This window comes from Chlamydotis macqueenii, chromosome 19, assembly GCF_036417535.1.
Source record: "Chlamydotis macqueenii isolate bChlMac1 chromosome 19, bChlMac1.mat, whole genome shotgun sequence".
NCBI classification, from domain to species: domain Eukaryota; kingdom Metazoa; phylum Chordata; class Aves; order Otidiformes; family Otididae; genus Chlamydotis; species Chlamydotis macqueenii.
Genome location: NC_141574.1, coordinates 6,184,140 through 6,198,656, shown reverse-complemented (window position 1 = coordinate 6,198,656; position 14,517 = coordinate 6,184,140). Strand labels below are relative to the sequence as shown.

Here is a 14,517-nt window from a genome sequence, read left to right as displayed (position 1 = left end):
CAGCTACTCAGGGAGATGAGGACGGAGGGACACAATCAGGTGAGAAAGAGAGAGGAGGGAGCTGGGAAGGCGGATGCTTTCCCTGAAAGCATTTACAAGGTCAATGATTAAAAGTAGAGCAAAGAGAGGATTTGGCTCAGGCAAGGGAGTCGGACCGTGCTGGGATGCTCAGTGGGAGGAAGACGAGCGCCCGGCTCCCACGCCGGCACCGAATTACCCAGCCGAGGGCTACGTGAGATACGGAGACAAGGTCGCGGTCCCATCGGAACAGTGAAGATGGCGCAGGAGCTCTGGCTGGGTTGGCGCCTGCCTCCGTGGTAGCAAATTCAATCGCGCCAAATAACAGCGTGGAACAAAATCCAGCAATGCAATAAAATCACCCGGAGTCTTGTTCGCCTGAAGCCGAGCGAGCGCAAGCAGCCAGGGTCTGTGCAGGAGGCGGCACGGCCTCTGCGGGTAACCTGATGTCTGGGGAGCCCAGCACTTTGAGTGGCCTTTCGGGTGCTTTCCACGGGTGACAGCTCACCCCGCTGCCACCGAGGCTCCCGGGGAGAGGAGTGGGGCAGGCGGATTTCTGAGCAAGGGAGAGATGCTGATTCCTTAAGAAACGGGGAGGCGAAATCCAATTGTACGCATCCGCGGCTGCCATTAACCTGTCTGTGTACTCCGGCGGCCGCTCGTTCCTCTCCGCCTGACAGCCGGGGCCGCCCGGCGCACGCTCCCCCCGGCCGCCCGGGGATTTGTCTCCGAAGCCAGCGCCGCTGAACTGCGCCGCGGGGCATTTTCTCCGGTGCTTCGCACTGCTTCCAAAATGGAGAACCAGCTAAAAGGCCTCCAGGGAGCCACGGTGCGGATTACCGGAGCAGGAGAAATGGCCGGTGGCGTGCGGCGACAGCCTCAGGAGGAGCTGCCGGAGCGAACCGCAGCTCCAAAACCCAAACCTGAGGGTCAGAAAATAAAGTGGCATTGGAGGGGCTTTGGGATAGTCGGCATTCGTCTTGTGGCATCGGCTCCGGCCGGCACAGCAGAGCCGAACGGCGTGCTCGCGGCACATGGTCGGGCTCTAAACGCTCACTCGATGGCAGCTTTTGCTGTCGGTTTCGGAAGCGCGGGCGGGTTTGTGCCAGGGTAACATACGGCCCAGCGGGTGTTAGAGGGGTCTGCACCGCAAGGCGTTCAGCCGCAGCCTCCTCAGGGATGGCGGCATCCGGATCCACGTCGCTCGCCCCGGCCCGCGGAGAGGCTGAAAGCGAGCCGATGGAGAGGGCAGGGCAGGGGAAGGCAGAGGAGAGGTGGGGAGCGAGGAGGAGGAGCAGCCTCGCCTCTCACCGCTCCGCATCCCAGCTCCATTTGCAGATTTATTAAATCGAGAGCCAATTTTGACATAATTTCTTTCAAGCAGCTCCACCTCGCAGGTGTGCGGAATTTATTTGAGATAAAGAAAACCATTACAGAGAGACAGCAATCTTCAAAGACCACCTCGGAGACCTGAGAGAAATAAAAACACTAGCCCGTGCAAATGTGCAATTAAGTTTCAAAATACTCATGCTCCATGAAAAGCTCCGTCCCTGCAGAGAACAGGCCTTTAAGGCAATTTTCCCAAACCCTATTCAGCGTTCACTCAAAAATGCCTTTTAAAAACAACATGTGATTTTTTTCCCCCCTCTCTGCCTCGCTCCTCCTCCGCTCCGCGCTCGCTCCATCGCTCCCAGGTGGGACCCAGGCAGCTCCGGCGCGGACGCGGTTCCACCCCTTTAGTTGGGGACATCAACCACTTACGGGGCACGGGGGGTCCCGTCCGCGTGGGCATGGCTCTGTCCCATCCTTTGGTCACGACAGATCCACAAACCAGGAATTTTTAGAGCCAGGTTTGTTATTCAGGGAGAAGCGATTCCGGCGCGGCTCCGCCGGGGGATGGTTTGCCAGCTATTCCCAACTGATGGAGCTCCGCATCCCTTACTCATTGGTCACTCTTGGTGCTCGGTGATTAATTAAAAATGCATAATTAACCTGTGGAACGCACTGCCACAAGATATCAGGGAGGCTAGGAGCTTAGCGGGATTCAGGGGCGGATTATATCTTTAAATGGATAATGGCAACATCTGCCGGTACATTAGCGGGGATCAAGCAGAATTAGGGAGAAGAGCCCAGCTCACCGCTGGCCCAGGGTGCAGGGGGGCACCCTGACCACAGCGGAGACGCTAACGTGCCCGTCTGCACTCGAGGAGCGAGATTCTGGGGCCGAGTGGCTGCGCTCAGGGACAGGGCAGCGCCGGCGCTGTCACCACGGGGCTGGTTGCCCTCCGGCTGGAGGTGGCCACCTGGGATGGATGAGGGTCACCGCGCTGGCAGCTCCTTGCCGGATCCCCCAACCCTGTAGCCACCTCTTGTATCCGGAGGCTGGCAGGGTGCCGGAGGATGACCCTGACCACCCCGGGACACCCCGATAAGCTCAGCCCTAGTGTCATGAAAACCCTGGGAGAGCATCAGCCAGCTGCACGCAAGGAGGAGGACTTTGCGGCTCAGCTGTTGCTGAGCTCTGAAGTTGCAGCACACAACTGAGAAGCCAAGGAAGGAGCAGGAGATGCATGGCCGAGCTGCGTCAGCTCCCCTTGGCTGTTAGGTGCCCTGTAAGCCAAACCCTCGGGACGCGGCTCCCCGGTCGGGGCCTGACACGGACCCGTCCACCCATCGCAGCATCCTCCATCCACAGTCCCCTCCAGGTTCAAGCGGCTGCTCTCCACGCCGTAAATCTGCCTGCCACTCCATCATTAGCACTAACTAACGGTTGTGCAAGGCCCGGGCACCGCGACGCCTCAGGGTGCAGAAGAGCTGAGGACCCTCGGCAACGTCCCCGAGAGCCGACGGGTGTCCCCAGCCCTTCATCCGGTGGCACGGCCAAGGCAATGCCAGGTATCCAGCGCGGCTTGGAGCAAGAAAGGGGAAGATGCTGGAGCCCAGGGGATGCTCAGTCCTCCCAGCGGCACCTGGGACGCTCCCGCTGTCCCTTCGCGGCATTTTGGAGGTGACACCGCAGGCACAGCAAGATGCGGTGACCACAGGCGTTTTGGGTGCCGCGGCCCCCTCCAGCTTCGCCACCCGTCCCCTGGGACGAGGCGGCTGCAGCGCATCGTGCTCAGCCTGCCGAGCGCCTAGGGGACCCGCCGGGCCGGGGTTAATCTCGTTGTCACACTTTCCCTCCTTCTTGCTGGCTCGGCGCGCTTTGACCCGCTGTGAAATTGTGGCCAACAGCACTGAATATTTTAAGAGCAGCAATGCAGTCATGGCCGCGCGGCGGAGCAGCAAGGCAGGCCGGGAGCTGGGCTGGGCCCTCGCCTCCCCCCCTCGCCACCGCCAACCCATTAGCACAGTTCAGGGAAACCTAAAAAATTCAAAAGACATTGAAATATGCAGCGTTTTGCTCTCTCTGGAAATGACGCGCTTCGCTTCCCAGATGCTCCCGAGTCGGAGGTTGTAAATAAGCGGCTTTATGGCACGGGGGGTGTTGCCACCGGGGCTGTGCGATGTCGCAGAGCCCAGATTGATACCCCAAGATGGGGACACCTCCGTGCTTGGCCTGGGGACAGCCTTGTACCCGTTGGGCACCGGTGCCCATCCTCACCAGCGCGGCGTGGAGGTATCGGCCATTAAAGGACCTTCACCCCTCCATCTTCAGCCTCTGCCAGCTGCTCTCCACCCCTTTCCTCCCCGGGACATCCCCTCGCCGCACCCCTCTTCCCCTCGCTTGGGCTGCCGGCCGGGACACGGGCGCCGCAGGACCTGACGCAAACGCCTGTCCTGAGCACTTCTGCTATCTGGGACACAGCGGAGCAGCAGCGGCGAGGAATTAAAAAAAAAAAAAAAAAAAAAAAGCAAGGAAAAAAAAAAAAAGCAGCCCTATTTGCATAAACCTCCCAAAAAACAGGAGCTGGAACCTGAGCTTAGAGAGGTGTGGCGGCTGCGAACACCATCCGGGGACCGCCGGAGCCGATAGCAAGTGCGCTAAGGAACAGGGGAGCATCGCCTGGACCGGGACACGCTTCGCCACCGGGTCCCCACGCGTCCCCAAAGTGCTGCCCCGGGGCTCGACGTCCCGTCCGGGAGTGACATTGGGACACTTTTGCATTCAGGTCTTAAGAGGGCAGATTAATCGCCGTGTGCTGGATCTGTCACGCGCCGGGATATATATTCTTCTCGGAATTTACAAGTAGTTCTGTCTGAGAAATAAACAACCGGAGATAAAAATTACATTGTCACCGTGCAAGTATGATCGATGGAAGAGACAAGCCCTCGGAGCGAGGTGCCACCAGCACAACCCACCCTGGGAGCACTGGCCCTCCGAGATGGCCGGGAGACGCTGAAGGACCCTGGGAAAGGTGGTGGGGTGCGCTTGACCAGTGTCCAGCTCATCGTGTCCCCGTCCCAAAGGCCAGAGAAGGTTGGGACGAGCATTCCCAAGCAGGGAAGATGCCAAACCCCACGGGGAAAATGATGCTGGTGATGAGTGACCATGAGGAGCATCCACAAAGCAGCTGTGGGAAGGATGCCCAGGGCAGAGCCACCCACAGTGGAGGGTCAGCTCCATGTAAAACCCTCCTGGGGCCCATTTCGAGCCCCCAGCCCTCATCTCCGGCGCGTTTCCGAGGTCAGCGATGGGCAGAAGGCAGAGTCGGGCAGGCGAGCCCCAGGGATGAAGGTGCGAGGAGGATTAACGCGGTTTATGCCGGGCCCATTTTGAAGGCGTCTCCTTCATCTTTCTCTGCTTCCCGTGGCTCCACTGGCTTTGGCCCGGCTTGTCACGGAACGCATCGCTCGCCCGGACCAATGCCGCTCGCCGGGGAGGAACAGACACCGCCTCCTTCACAGCTTAAATCTGAAGTCGCACTGAAAGTGGTAGAAAAAGCTCTGCCTGGATCCTCTGCCTGTCCTTTAGCATCCTGAGGAGCCAGGACCCAGCTCAAGCCGCCGGGATGCAGATCCCAAAAACCAGCTAGCCGGTCCCACAACTGCCTTGGCTCTATTAATAAACTCGGAGCAGCTGGCAGAGCCTCCGCCGAGCCGGTCCTCGGGATTTAGCCACATTGCTCTGCCTTATCAGCCATGCTTTTCACAAGCACTTAAATTCAGGAGGAAAAGGAAAAAGTGAAATCAGATAGAAATGCAGGTCTGTTTGCTGTTTTCTCCAATGAAATGGTTCTGGGTAAACAGCAGACGCCTTTGATGAAATCCCAGCAGGCTTAAACAATAAAGCTGGTTACAAACTCAATCTGGCGCAGATATCAGATCTGAAATTGTTTCAAAAAACATGTCAACATTTTCTAATGCTGCTGCAAAACTTCCTCGGCACCTTGCCACAAGCCTGCGTCTGTGACGCAGGAGCCACGCCGCTGACCAGGCACCACTGCCGCCGTACTTCGCGTGGGGAGTCCTGTCCCGGCCCCTCTGCGCCCCTCCGCCCGCCCGGGGATTCCCGAGCTGCGGGACGATGCTCGGTGTCATCTTGGACACATCAGGTGGTCCCCAAGCTGCCAGAGAAGGACTTTTCCTGCTCCACACTTGGGGTGCACCAGGTTGTTTTCCAGCTGTAAATCCAGTCGGCATTCCAGCCGCAGCCCAGCCGGGGCTTCGCGTCGCTGCATCCCTGCATCGTCCGCATCTGCTGGGACAGGGGCAAGCACGGCCAGGCTCCCTGTGGGGCTGAAGGTCTGGCAGGGCTGGGCCATTCCTCTCGTCCCATCCCAGGGACAGCGCTCAGCCCCGGGTTCATCCCGGCCGCAACCAAGGACAATTGACTTTTTCACGGAAAAACGATTTTCAAAGTGATCAGATGCTCTTGAGTTTTGCCTCCAGGTTCCCACTTCCACAGCTGGGAAACCAGAGACGGCCTGGGGCAGGACGAGGCCACGTGGTGACGCACGGGTCCATCCCATGGGAAGCCTGGCTGGGGACATGGCTCAGCCCCTCTCCTAAATGCATGGCGTAGGCTGAGGGGCACAATGAGGTCTTCATCCGGCGAAGATCGGCTGTGTCAGGGTGACAGGCGATTTGGCGGCTCCCATTAACGAGTGCCCGTCTGTTGACGTTGGCGTTGGCGCAACAGGGACCATCCAAACTCGGAAAACACATGGAGAGGGATGAGGCAAGTCCCGCGCCGGCATCGCTAGGGCGAGTCTGCCACCAGCACTTTCCAAACAGCGTCAGTGCCCAAGGTCTCTGGGGGACACCAGAGGACACGGGTCCGCAGCGGAGACCGAGGCGAGGGGGCGAGACGGTGCTGAGGAGGAGGAAGAGGCAGGTCTGGCCACACCACGAGTGGGGACAGCGTCTTGGCACCGATTCGGGAGCTGACGCGAGCTTCAGGAGTGGCTGGGGTCCCCTTGGGACCATGAGGAGCTGCTCCCTGAGCGCGGTGACAGGCACCACCCCATCCTGCACCCCGCAGAAGCCCCCAGCCCGGAGCTGATGACCGACACAGCTCATGTCCTGTGTGGCAGCAAGACAAGGGATGCCTGCGCTGGAGCAGCAGAGCCCTCGTCGCTCCCGCGAGCCCGGAGAGGACAAAGGGGACGCGGGAGAGGAGAAGCAGGGCAAGAGGAGGAGGAGGAGGAGGGCAGGCAGCCCTGGAGGGGGTACGGGGGGCCGAGCCCCGACTCCGGCGCGGCGCAGGCGGGGGGGACGTGGCAGAGCTGACCCCTCTGCGGAGGTTGCCGTGGCCATCGATCCCTGCTGCACTCAGGCTCATTAGGGCCGGGGAGCTGCTGCGAGCGGCTGGCGGAGGAGACAGACGGGGGGGGGTGGGGAGTGCTCGCCGTGGCTCCCTGGATCGTATTAAATATTTACTTTGTTTTGTTTTGTTTTTCCCAGCTCTATTGATCAGAGATGGGGCGGGGGGTGGCGGGGTGGTGGCGGGGGGCGGTTGGATGCTGGGAGGGAAAAACAGAGGCAACGGCTGAGCTGCAAAACGGGGACGGATCCTGACGGGGGTGCGGGGGGGGGGGGCTGCACCCGCTCTCCCTGGGGGCACCCGGTGCACAACTGCCCCCCCTCCAAAAATACCACTTCATCCTCCTCCCAGGGTCGGGACGGGCATCGCCAGCATGGAGGGGGTTGCAGCGGGACACCCCCCCATCCCCGTCCCACGCCAGCCCCATCTCAAGGGATGCAGGACGAGGGGGACGCCCAACACGACGGCACTCGGGGTGTCCCCCCGCCCCGGGCCGGGAGGTGCCCCCCGCAGCCAGGCTGGGCCCCGCCAGCGGCCGCGCAGCCGGCGGTGTTTCTATTTCGAGAAGAGCTCCACTGGAAAAGGAACAAAAGCCGAGAGAAGCTATAAATAGCCACCTCCTTCGCACCAGCGCCTTCTCCGTCCCAGCATCCCGCGGCCGGGGGGGTCCCGCAGCGGGCCCTGCCACCAGACCCCCACCTCGTTTGCGGGCCAAAGGCCCCATCCCAAAACCGGAGGGAATACCGCGCTGGGGAATATTTGCTGCCCAAGCGGAACCGGCTCCGAACGGCGCTTCGCCAAGTCGCTGGGCGGCTCTGCCCGGCTCCTGGGGGATTTGCCGCTGCCCAGCCCAGGCTCTGCACCCACGAACACCCCACAGGGCCGGGTTCGGCTGGCGGGGATGCTCCCCTCGCCCCGGCACAGCCCTCCCTGGCCCTGGCTGCGGCTGGCAGGGAGCAGGGAGAGCCGAGCGGCTCGGGCAGACCTACTTTCAAGGCTTTAATCCTTTTTGCTTAAAGGATCTTTTTCTCTTTTTTTTTTCCCCTCTCTTTTTTTTCCCTTTTTTTTTTTTTTCCCTTTTTTTTTTCTTTCCGCGCGGCAAAGATGGGGTCTGATCAGAGGAGAGACGCAGGGAGCTGACAAGCTGCGGAGTACGGAGAGAAAGGAGAAAGAAATACATATTTATTACCCTCAATTATTAAAAAATAGATAGCAGCAGATCTTAGGCCCTGGCAGAGGCACTGCGGAGCCGTTTGTCTGAGGACTATTTTGTTTTTTAAATTCCATTGAAATTATAATATGCCGGGCTTGTTAGCACAAACACCCCGGCACATCCCTGCCGAGGGGAGACCATCCCGGCCCCTCTCCCAGCTCCGGTGTGGTGTCCGTGGGGCGGCCGTACCCAGCACCCCATGGGCCGCTGAATTTGCAGGCACAGGGGGTCTCGGGACAGGCAGGGGCTGGTGGTGGGAGGCAGCGGATGCAGCCGGCAGCTTTCGCCCCTCTCTGCCTTCACCTGGAGGGATCAGAGGGGCTTTGCCCCACACAAGCGCATCCCCACGCCCAGTTGCTCATTGACGCCCAGTTGGGCGAAGGTCTGGTGGACGAGAGCTCGCCTGGGTCACCACGCACTCGTCACGGGGCCAAAAAGCACTGGGGATATTCTCCATGAGTGGGGATTGGGCATCGTGCCCCTCGGATGGCACCGTGGGGGTCCCGTGGCCAGGGGCTGGGGTTTCCCCGAGCAAACCAGTGCAAAATCCGGTGGAAACACAGCTGGGGAAAAAAATAAAAGCGGTTCCCAAGCACAGCACGTGGGGTTGGCGAAGCTGCTGGCACCTCCCCTCCGCTTGCGGGGCTGTCTCCGTAAGGATCCCCGTCACGCAGCAGCCAAATTCCCTCCCTCCCCAGTAAACAACGGCCGCAGCCTCCCAGTGCGATGGTGATGCCGGGACTTGGGGTGCAGGTGGAGCATCTCTGACACCCTCCAGCTCCAGCACCCTGCTCTCCCCATGGCCAGGCACTGTCGGGATGCAACGGAGCACCGCGGAGCCCCAGCCTACTGCGCCACCGCCAAAACCCGCCACCGTCCCATCCTGCCAGCCACGAGCCGGACGCGGCTCCGAGTGCAACGGCTTTCGGTGCTGGGAGTCACCGGGGCGGTCACGGCGCTACCAGCCTGGGAAGAAGCATCGCGAAAAGCCGCTCGCCAAAGCCGGGCTGGCTCCGAACCACCGCGCCAGCGCCACTGGGAAGCAAGCAGCCGGTGGGCATATGTGCTGTTAAAGAGGAAAAGGAGCTTTCCACACCAAATGGAGCATTTTCTGCTTAATAACCCCCCAATCCTAATCTGCGCAAAGAAGATTGCCCCCCGCATCTCCCCGTCCTGCATCTGCCGCTTGCTGCTGCCCACACCGAACGCGCAGGCAGCGCCGCAACTACCGGATCGGCACGCGGCACGTGCCAAGCCGTGCCGTGCCCTCGGAAAAACAGGCAGGAGAAAGACCGGCTGCTGGCGAGGGCAGGCGATGCCCAACGCCAGGCGCAGGCGTTTCCTCCATCAGCGCCGAGCCTCCATCATCTGTCATCAGTAAAGATAATATTCCTAAAAGTGTCCCCCCTGATTGCCGGGCGGCAGGCACGGGGCTGTGGGTTTCCATGGCGATGCTGTTCCGTAGGGATGGTACGGGGTGGGGGGATCGGCGCTTCCTCAATTTGGGAGATGGGATGCGGCGCTGACATCGGAGCAGGGACCGCGCTGCTGGCTGAGGGACCTGGGGCCGAGCTGGCTCATCCCCCGCCTTGGGCTCCAACACTGTCACCCAAAATAGCAGGGAAGGAGCATCCTCGCCGGAGAGGACAAGGATGCTCCTGCATCCCAGCGGTGCCCTGGGGCCGTGCCCTGCACCCCGTGCCCACGCCAACACACGGATCCCCGGGCTCATCCTCGCCAGCCCCCAGCAGCATCCCGCTTGCTGCTGGCCCCACGGCTCGTCCCCAGCCTCCTGGCCTCCCGCTTGTTGCCCCTGTCCTTAAATCAGACGCCAGCCTCCTTCGGCGGGTGCTGGGTTGGGGCAGCACCTCGCCCATCCCGTCCCGCCCCTCAGGGATCCCAAACAGCTGCCACCACAGCTCGGGTGCTGGCACCCCGCTCCACCAAAGCGCTTTTAAAGATGTAATCCGCTGCCGGTAACCGGAGTTTATACCGAAGGCGGCTAAGCCCCCGGATTGCACTTTGCAAACAAATCCCGAGTTTTCGGCTGTTTGGGGGCAGCTGGAGCAAGCACCCTGGGGTGCCCAGATGTGGCACAGAGCAGGATGGCTGACTGCCCCCAACGATGTGGGGCTGAAGCAGCCGTGCCCCGGGTCACTGCTCTGCAAGGGGGGCTTTGCCCCCGTGCTGCTCCGGGGCTGGCTGGGAATTGGGGGATACCAGCTGCCGCCACATCCCTCCAGGCTCCCGCGCTTCCCCGCCTGGTTTGTGCTTCCGAACGAGGTCTTGGCTCTTGCTGACAAAACCCACCAGTGTTCAGCAGCCCAAATCCCTGTCCGGCCCCCCAGGTGACCACGTCCCACTCACGGCCTCACCCTGCAACCCACCAGGACCCGCTGCCGGTGGCTCTTGCCAGTGTCACCACCGGATCCAGCACCACCAGGTGCCTGAGGGAGAGGCAGGTGTGAAACAACGCTGGAAAAATCCCTATTTTTACGTCTCCCCGGCAGGTTTGCTGGTGTTTTTAGGGCAGCGCTTTGAGGCCGCCTGGAGTGTCACCCGCGGCCTTGGGGACCCGGATGGGACAGCGGGGCACCAGGTGCGGCACTTGAGGCAAAAGGTGGGAATAACATTGAGCCGAGCGTGGCTGCGGCCCTGGCTCCATCGAGCGACGACGGCTCCTTCGCATCCCGGCTCCGGCTCCAGGCCCATGCGGGTCTCACCCGCTCGAGCCCCCCTCGCTTCCCCCCAGCACAGCCGCAGGGACAGCCTGGGCCACATCCTGACCGCCCCCCCCAGCCGCCCTCCTTGCTTCGCCCGGCGCAGAGAGCTTGTGGCTTCCTCTCAGCTCTTTAGGAAATTAAACTTTTATAAGCAGAAAGGTTTCTGGGCTCTTGGCTCCCCAGCGCAGGAACCGCAGCCCAGCCCGTGCCCTGCACCCTGCCCGCTGCCCGCTCCCCTGCAGAGAGGGACAGGGGGCCGGACGCCCCGTCAATGGGCTGAGCGATGGCGGGGACGGGGACGTGGCTGCCCGTGACCTTGGTGTCATCCTTGACCTGGAAATCTCCTTCTCCCGCATCGCCAGCACCGCGCTCCTGCCTGCAGCTGCCTCCGGTGGGGTGCGGGGTGCAGCGCCCGTGCACCGACGCCTTCGCCCAGGCTGGAGCTGCGCCCCACGCTGTCACCCGCTGCCACGCCAATGAGGACATCCCAGTGCCCCAAATCCACTCTGAATCCTGCCGGGGCTGCCCGCTGCCTCCGCGCCTGGAGCTCACGGGGGTGCGGGAGTCCCAAAACGCACCCCCGGGCGTCGCAGTGCTGCCCCAGCCACGCCGCCGCCCCTCCTGCCTCAAACGCCTTTGTCCCGCGTGGCACCGCATGCGAAGCCGTCCCCGCCGGCGCGCCGAGCTGCTTCCCCGGGGACGTCACCCGCAGCTCGGCTCCCGCTGCCCCGATCCCTGCCGCGTCCCCCAGCCCTGAGCCCGAGCCCGGACCCCAGCAGCGGGGACGGGGAAGGGGGTGGCGGGGCCGCCATCAGCCCTCGCTGCCTCCCACCAGCGCGGCCACGTCCCTCGACGACGCCAGCTGCCCCCGAGCCCTGCCGAGGGGTTCAACCCCGACCCCGCGCCCCGGCGGCAGCTCTCCCCATCTTCCCCTACGCGTGGGGTGTCCGGGGGAGCGGGATCCCCTGCTTGGGGACCCCTGGCCACAGCGAGATGGGGAGGGGCGAGCCTCTTGCTGGGATGGAGGCCTCCTCTAACTGCCTGTTGAATTATTCAGGAATGGCATTAACTTATAAATGAGTGTGTTTGACTGATTTTGTGGTTGATGTACAGATAAATTCTAATGAAAGACAGCTACAAGATTTTAAATTATTAATTAGACTGCCACTTAACAAAGCCTATTTGGCACTCTATTTCCTTGCTTAACAAGACAAAAACTTTAAGAATAGGTTTTGGATTAGCCCACAGGCTCTTCAATTTGCATTTTGTTTTTCTAGCTCCAAAAACGAAAGCCGTACATCTTGACCTTAACTAGCTACCCCTGACGGGATGAAACCCCGCCGCTTGCCTCCGCCTCGGGCTCCCGGTTTTCCAGCCTGGATGATTCTTTGCCTCCAGCTGGCAGCACCAGAGCTGGGAACCAGGCTGGGAACCGGGGCCGGGGGTTTATCCTCAAGACCACCGGCCCGGTTGGGTTAATCCGCCGAACAAAGCTGAGGCGGGAGCCGGAGAGAAGAGCATCCGAGCGCGAGGCCCCGCAGCCGCAAGGTGACATTCCCTCCAGTGGGAAAAAACATCCCTGGGGTGGCAGCGGGGGTTCTGCCCTGCCCGGGGGTCCGCGCTCCGATGCGGGGGGCAGGTGGGGGCTGCGGGAGCGGCGTTGGCACCTTCTCCTGCCACCGGAGCCTCGCCGGAGAGGGGCATGCGGTGGTGGTGGTGGTGGTGAGGGCTGGGCCCGGGGTTGCGCAGCCGCCCCCTCCCCAGGGTGTGGGATGGGAGTGGGGGGGTCCGGCCGGGGTCCCCCTGCACGGCACCGCTGTCCCCGGTTCTCCCTGGGACGGGCCCGGGCGCTTCGGGGCCGGGGGTCCTGTCGTCCCCCACCCCCCGTCCCCCGCCCCGGACCCCCCGAGAGGGCTGTCTTCTCCCCTCGCTGTGATGTCAAAAAGCTCCTCTATGATGTCCCAGGCGGTTGCCATGGAAATAGCGTGATGTCACAGCGGAGCGAATCTCCTCGGGGGGGTGGGGGGGGGAGAAGAACGGGACCGGCTCGCCCCAACTTCCCCGCCGAGCCCCCCCGCGTCTCCCGGTGAGCCCCATTTTTTCCTTCCCTCTCTCCGGCGGACGAGCACCGACCCCCCCACAGCCGGTACCGGCCGTGCCCCGATGCCACCCCCCCACCGCGAACACCGCAGCCCCGGTGCCTCTGGGACCCCGCCGCGTTCCCCCGGTCCCGCGGGAGCCAGCGCCCCCCCCATCTCCTCCCACTCCTCCCCATCCCCGCCGCGCTCTCGGTGCCGCTCCCCGGGGACCCCCGGGGTGGGTGTCGGGAGGGGGGTGGGGGTGCCCGAGCCTCGGTGGCGGCAGCGGGGGGCGCCCGGCGGCGCGGCCCCAACTTCGGCGGGGAGAGAACAAAACTTCGGGGCCGGGGCCGGTGCCCGCGGTAACCGGTGCCCTCCCGGTACGATCGCTCACCTTGGCGAAGCATCTTGGAGCCGGGGCGGGCGCGGTCTCCCCGGTGGTGGCGGCGGCGGCGGCGGCGCTCAGAGCCGCGGGCGCGGCGGCGACCGGTAGCGGCAGCGGCGGCGGCTGCTGCACCGGGAAAACGGAGCCGGGGCCCGGGCGAGCAGCCCCCGGGGGGGCATGGCGAGCCGAGCCGCAACGGCACCGGGAAGCGGCAGCGGAAAGCACCGGGAATCGCCGGCCGCGCCTCTGCCCGCCGCGCGTCCCGCCGCCGGCTTTTAGGGGGGAGCCGCCCCCTCGGGGCTGGGGCTGCCGCCGCCCCCCCACCCCCCCCGCCCTTCTCTACACCCCCTCGGACCGAGACTATAAAGGGGCAGCCGGTGCCGGTGCCGCGCTGCCTGCAGCGGCGGGCAGGGCTGGGCAGGGCGGGGCGGGGCCGCGACGGGGCGGGCTGGGCTGGGCCGGGCCGGGCTGGGCTGGGCTGGGCCGGGCTGGGCCGGGCCCCTCTTCCTCCGCCGCCTCTCCCGCCTCCCGTGGACAGTTCGTGAAAGTGCCGCTGCTCCCCTTCTCTGCACCCCCCACCCCCGCCCGCCACCGAGGGGCACGGCCCAGCGCCGCCCCCACGGGGCTCTGCGCTCCCCCCGAGACCGGTTGTCACTCCCGCCCCATCGCTGGCCCCTCCGTTCGTCCCCCTCCCTCGGTGCCCCCGTGTCCCAGCGGGGCTCTGCCTCCCTCCACCCCGTTGTCCCCGCTGTCCCGTCCTACCAGCACCGTCCCTGCCGCACCTCGGGGGTCCCTGCCCTCCCCCCACGGTGCCCTCCACCCCGTATCGTCCCCTCCGGGGTCCCTGCTGTCCCACCGGGGTCACGGATGCCCCTCCGGGAGCTCTGCTGTCTCCTCTGCCCCTCCCAGTCCCTGCTGTCCCTGCCAGGGTCCTGACACCCCACCGGGACCCCACTGTCCCACGGGGGTCCCTCCCGCCACGTCCCCTCTGCCCCGACCGGGGCTCCCGTTATCCCACCGACCCGCTGCGGTCCCCGCTGCCCCGCCGGTATCCGCACAGTCCACGGGGGGGGTCTCCGCTGCCCCCTCGGTCCTCTGCCGTCCCTGGGGGTCCCCGCTCCCTCCCGGGTCCCTCCTACCCCATCGCCTCGTAGGGACTTGGCTTCTGCCCCGCGACACGGGTGGGAGAGGACACGAACCCATCACCGTAGCAACTGCCCCCGCCCCGTCCCCGTTTTAACGCTGAGACCGGCAGCACCGGGGCTGTCAGCACCGGGGAGCGGGGGGGGGCGGGATGCGGCGAGGCCATGGCCCCGACGTGAGGGAGGAGCAGCCCCGACACCGCCGGGCTTTGTGCAGCTCTCTACACACCCAGGAGCCCCACGGGACCGTGC

The 14,517-nt window shown here is 63.8% G+C and overlaps 1 protein-coding gene across 1 annotated transcript in view; it reads right to left on the bottom strand.

The window, feature by feature from the left end:
- The window catches only part of RTN4RL1 (reticulon 4 receptor like 1), a 30,648-nt gene extending 17,278 nt beyond the window's left edge, over positions 1-13,370 (bottom strand). The window contains exon 1 of the mRNA XM_086763144.1: positions 13,133-13,370. Coding sequence (XP_086619270.1) covers positions 13,133-13,145 — 13 coding nt within the window. The 5' untranslated portion in view covers positions 13,146-13,370. The remainder of the gene's footprint in view (positions 1-13,132) is intronic.
- Between the last annotated feature and the right edge of the window lie 1,147 nt (positions 13,371-14,517).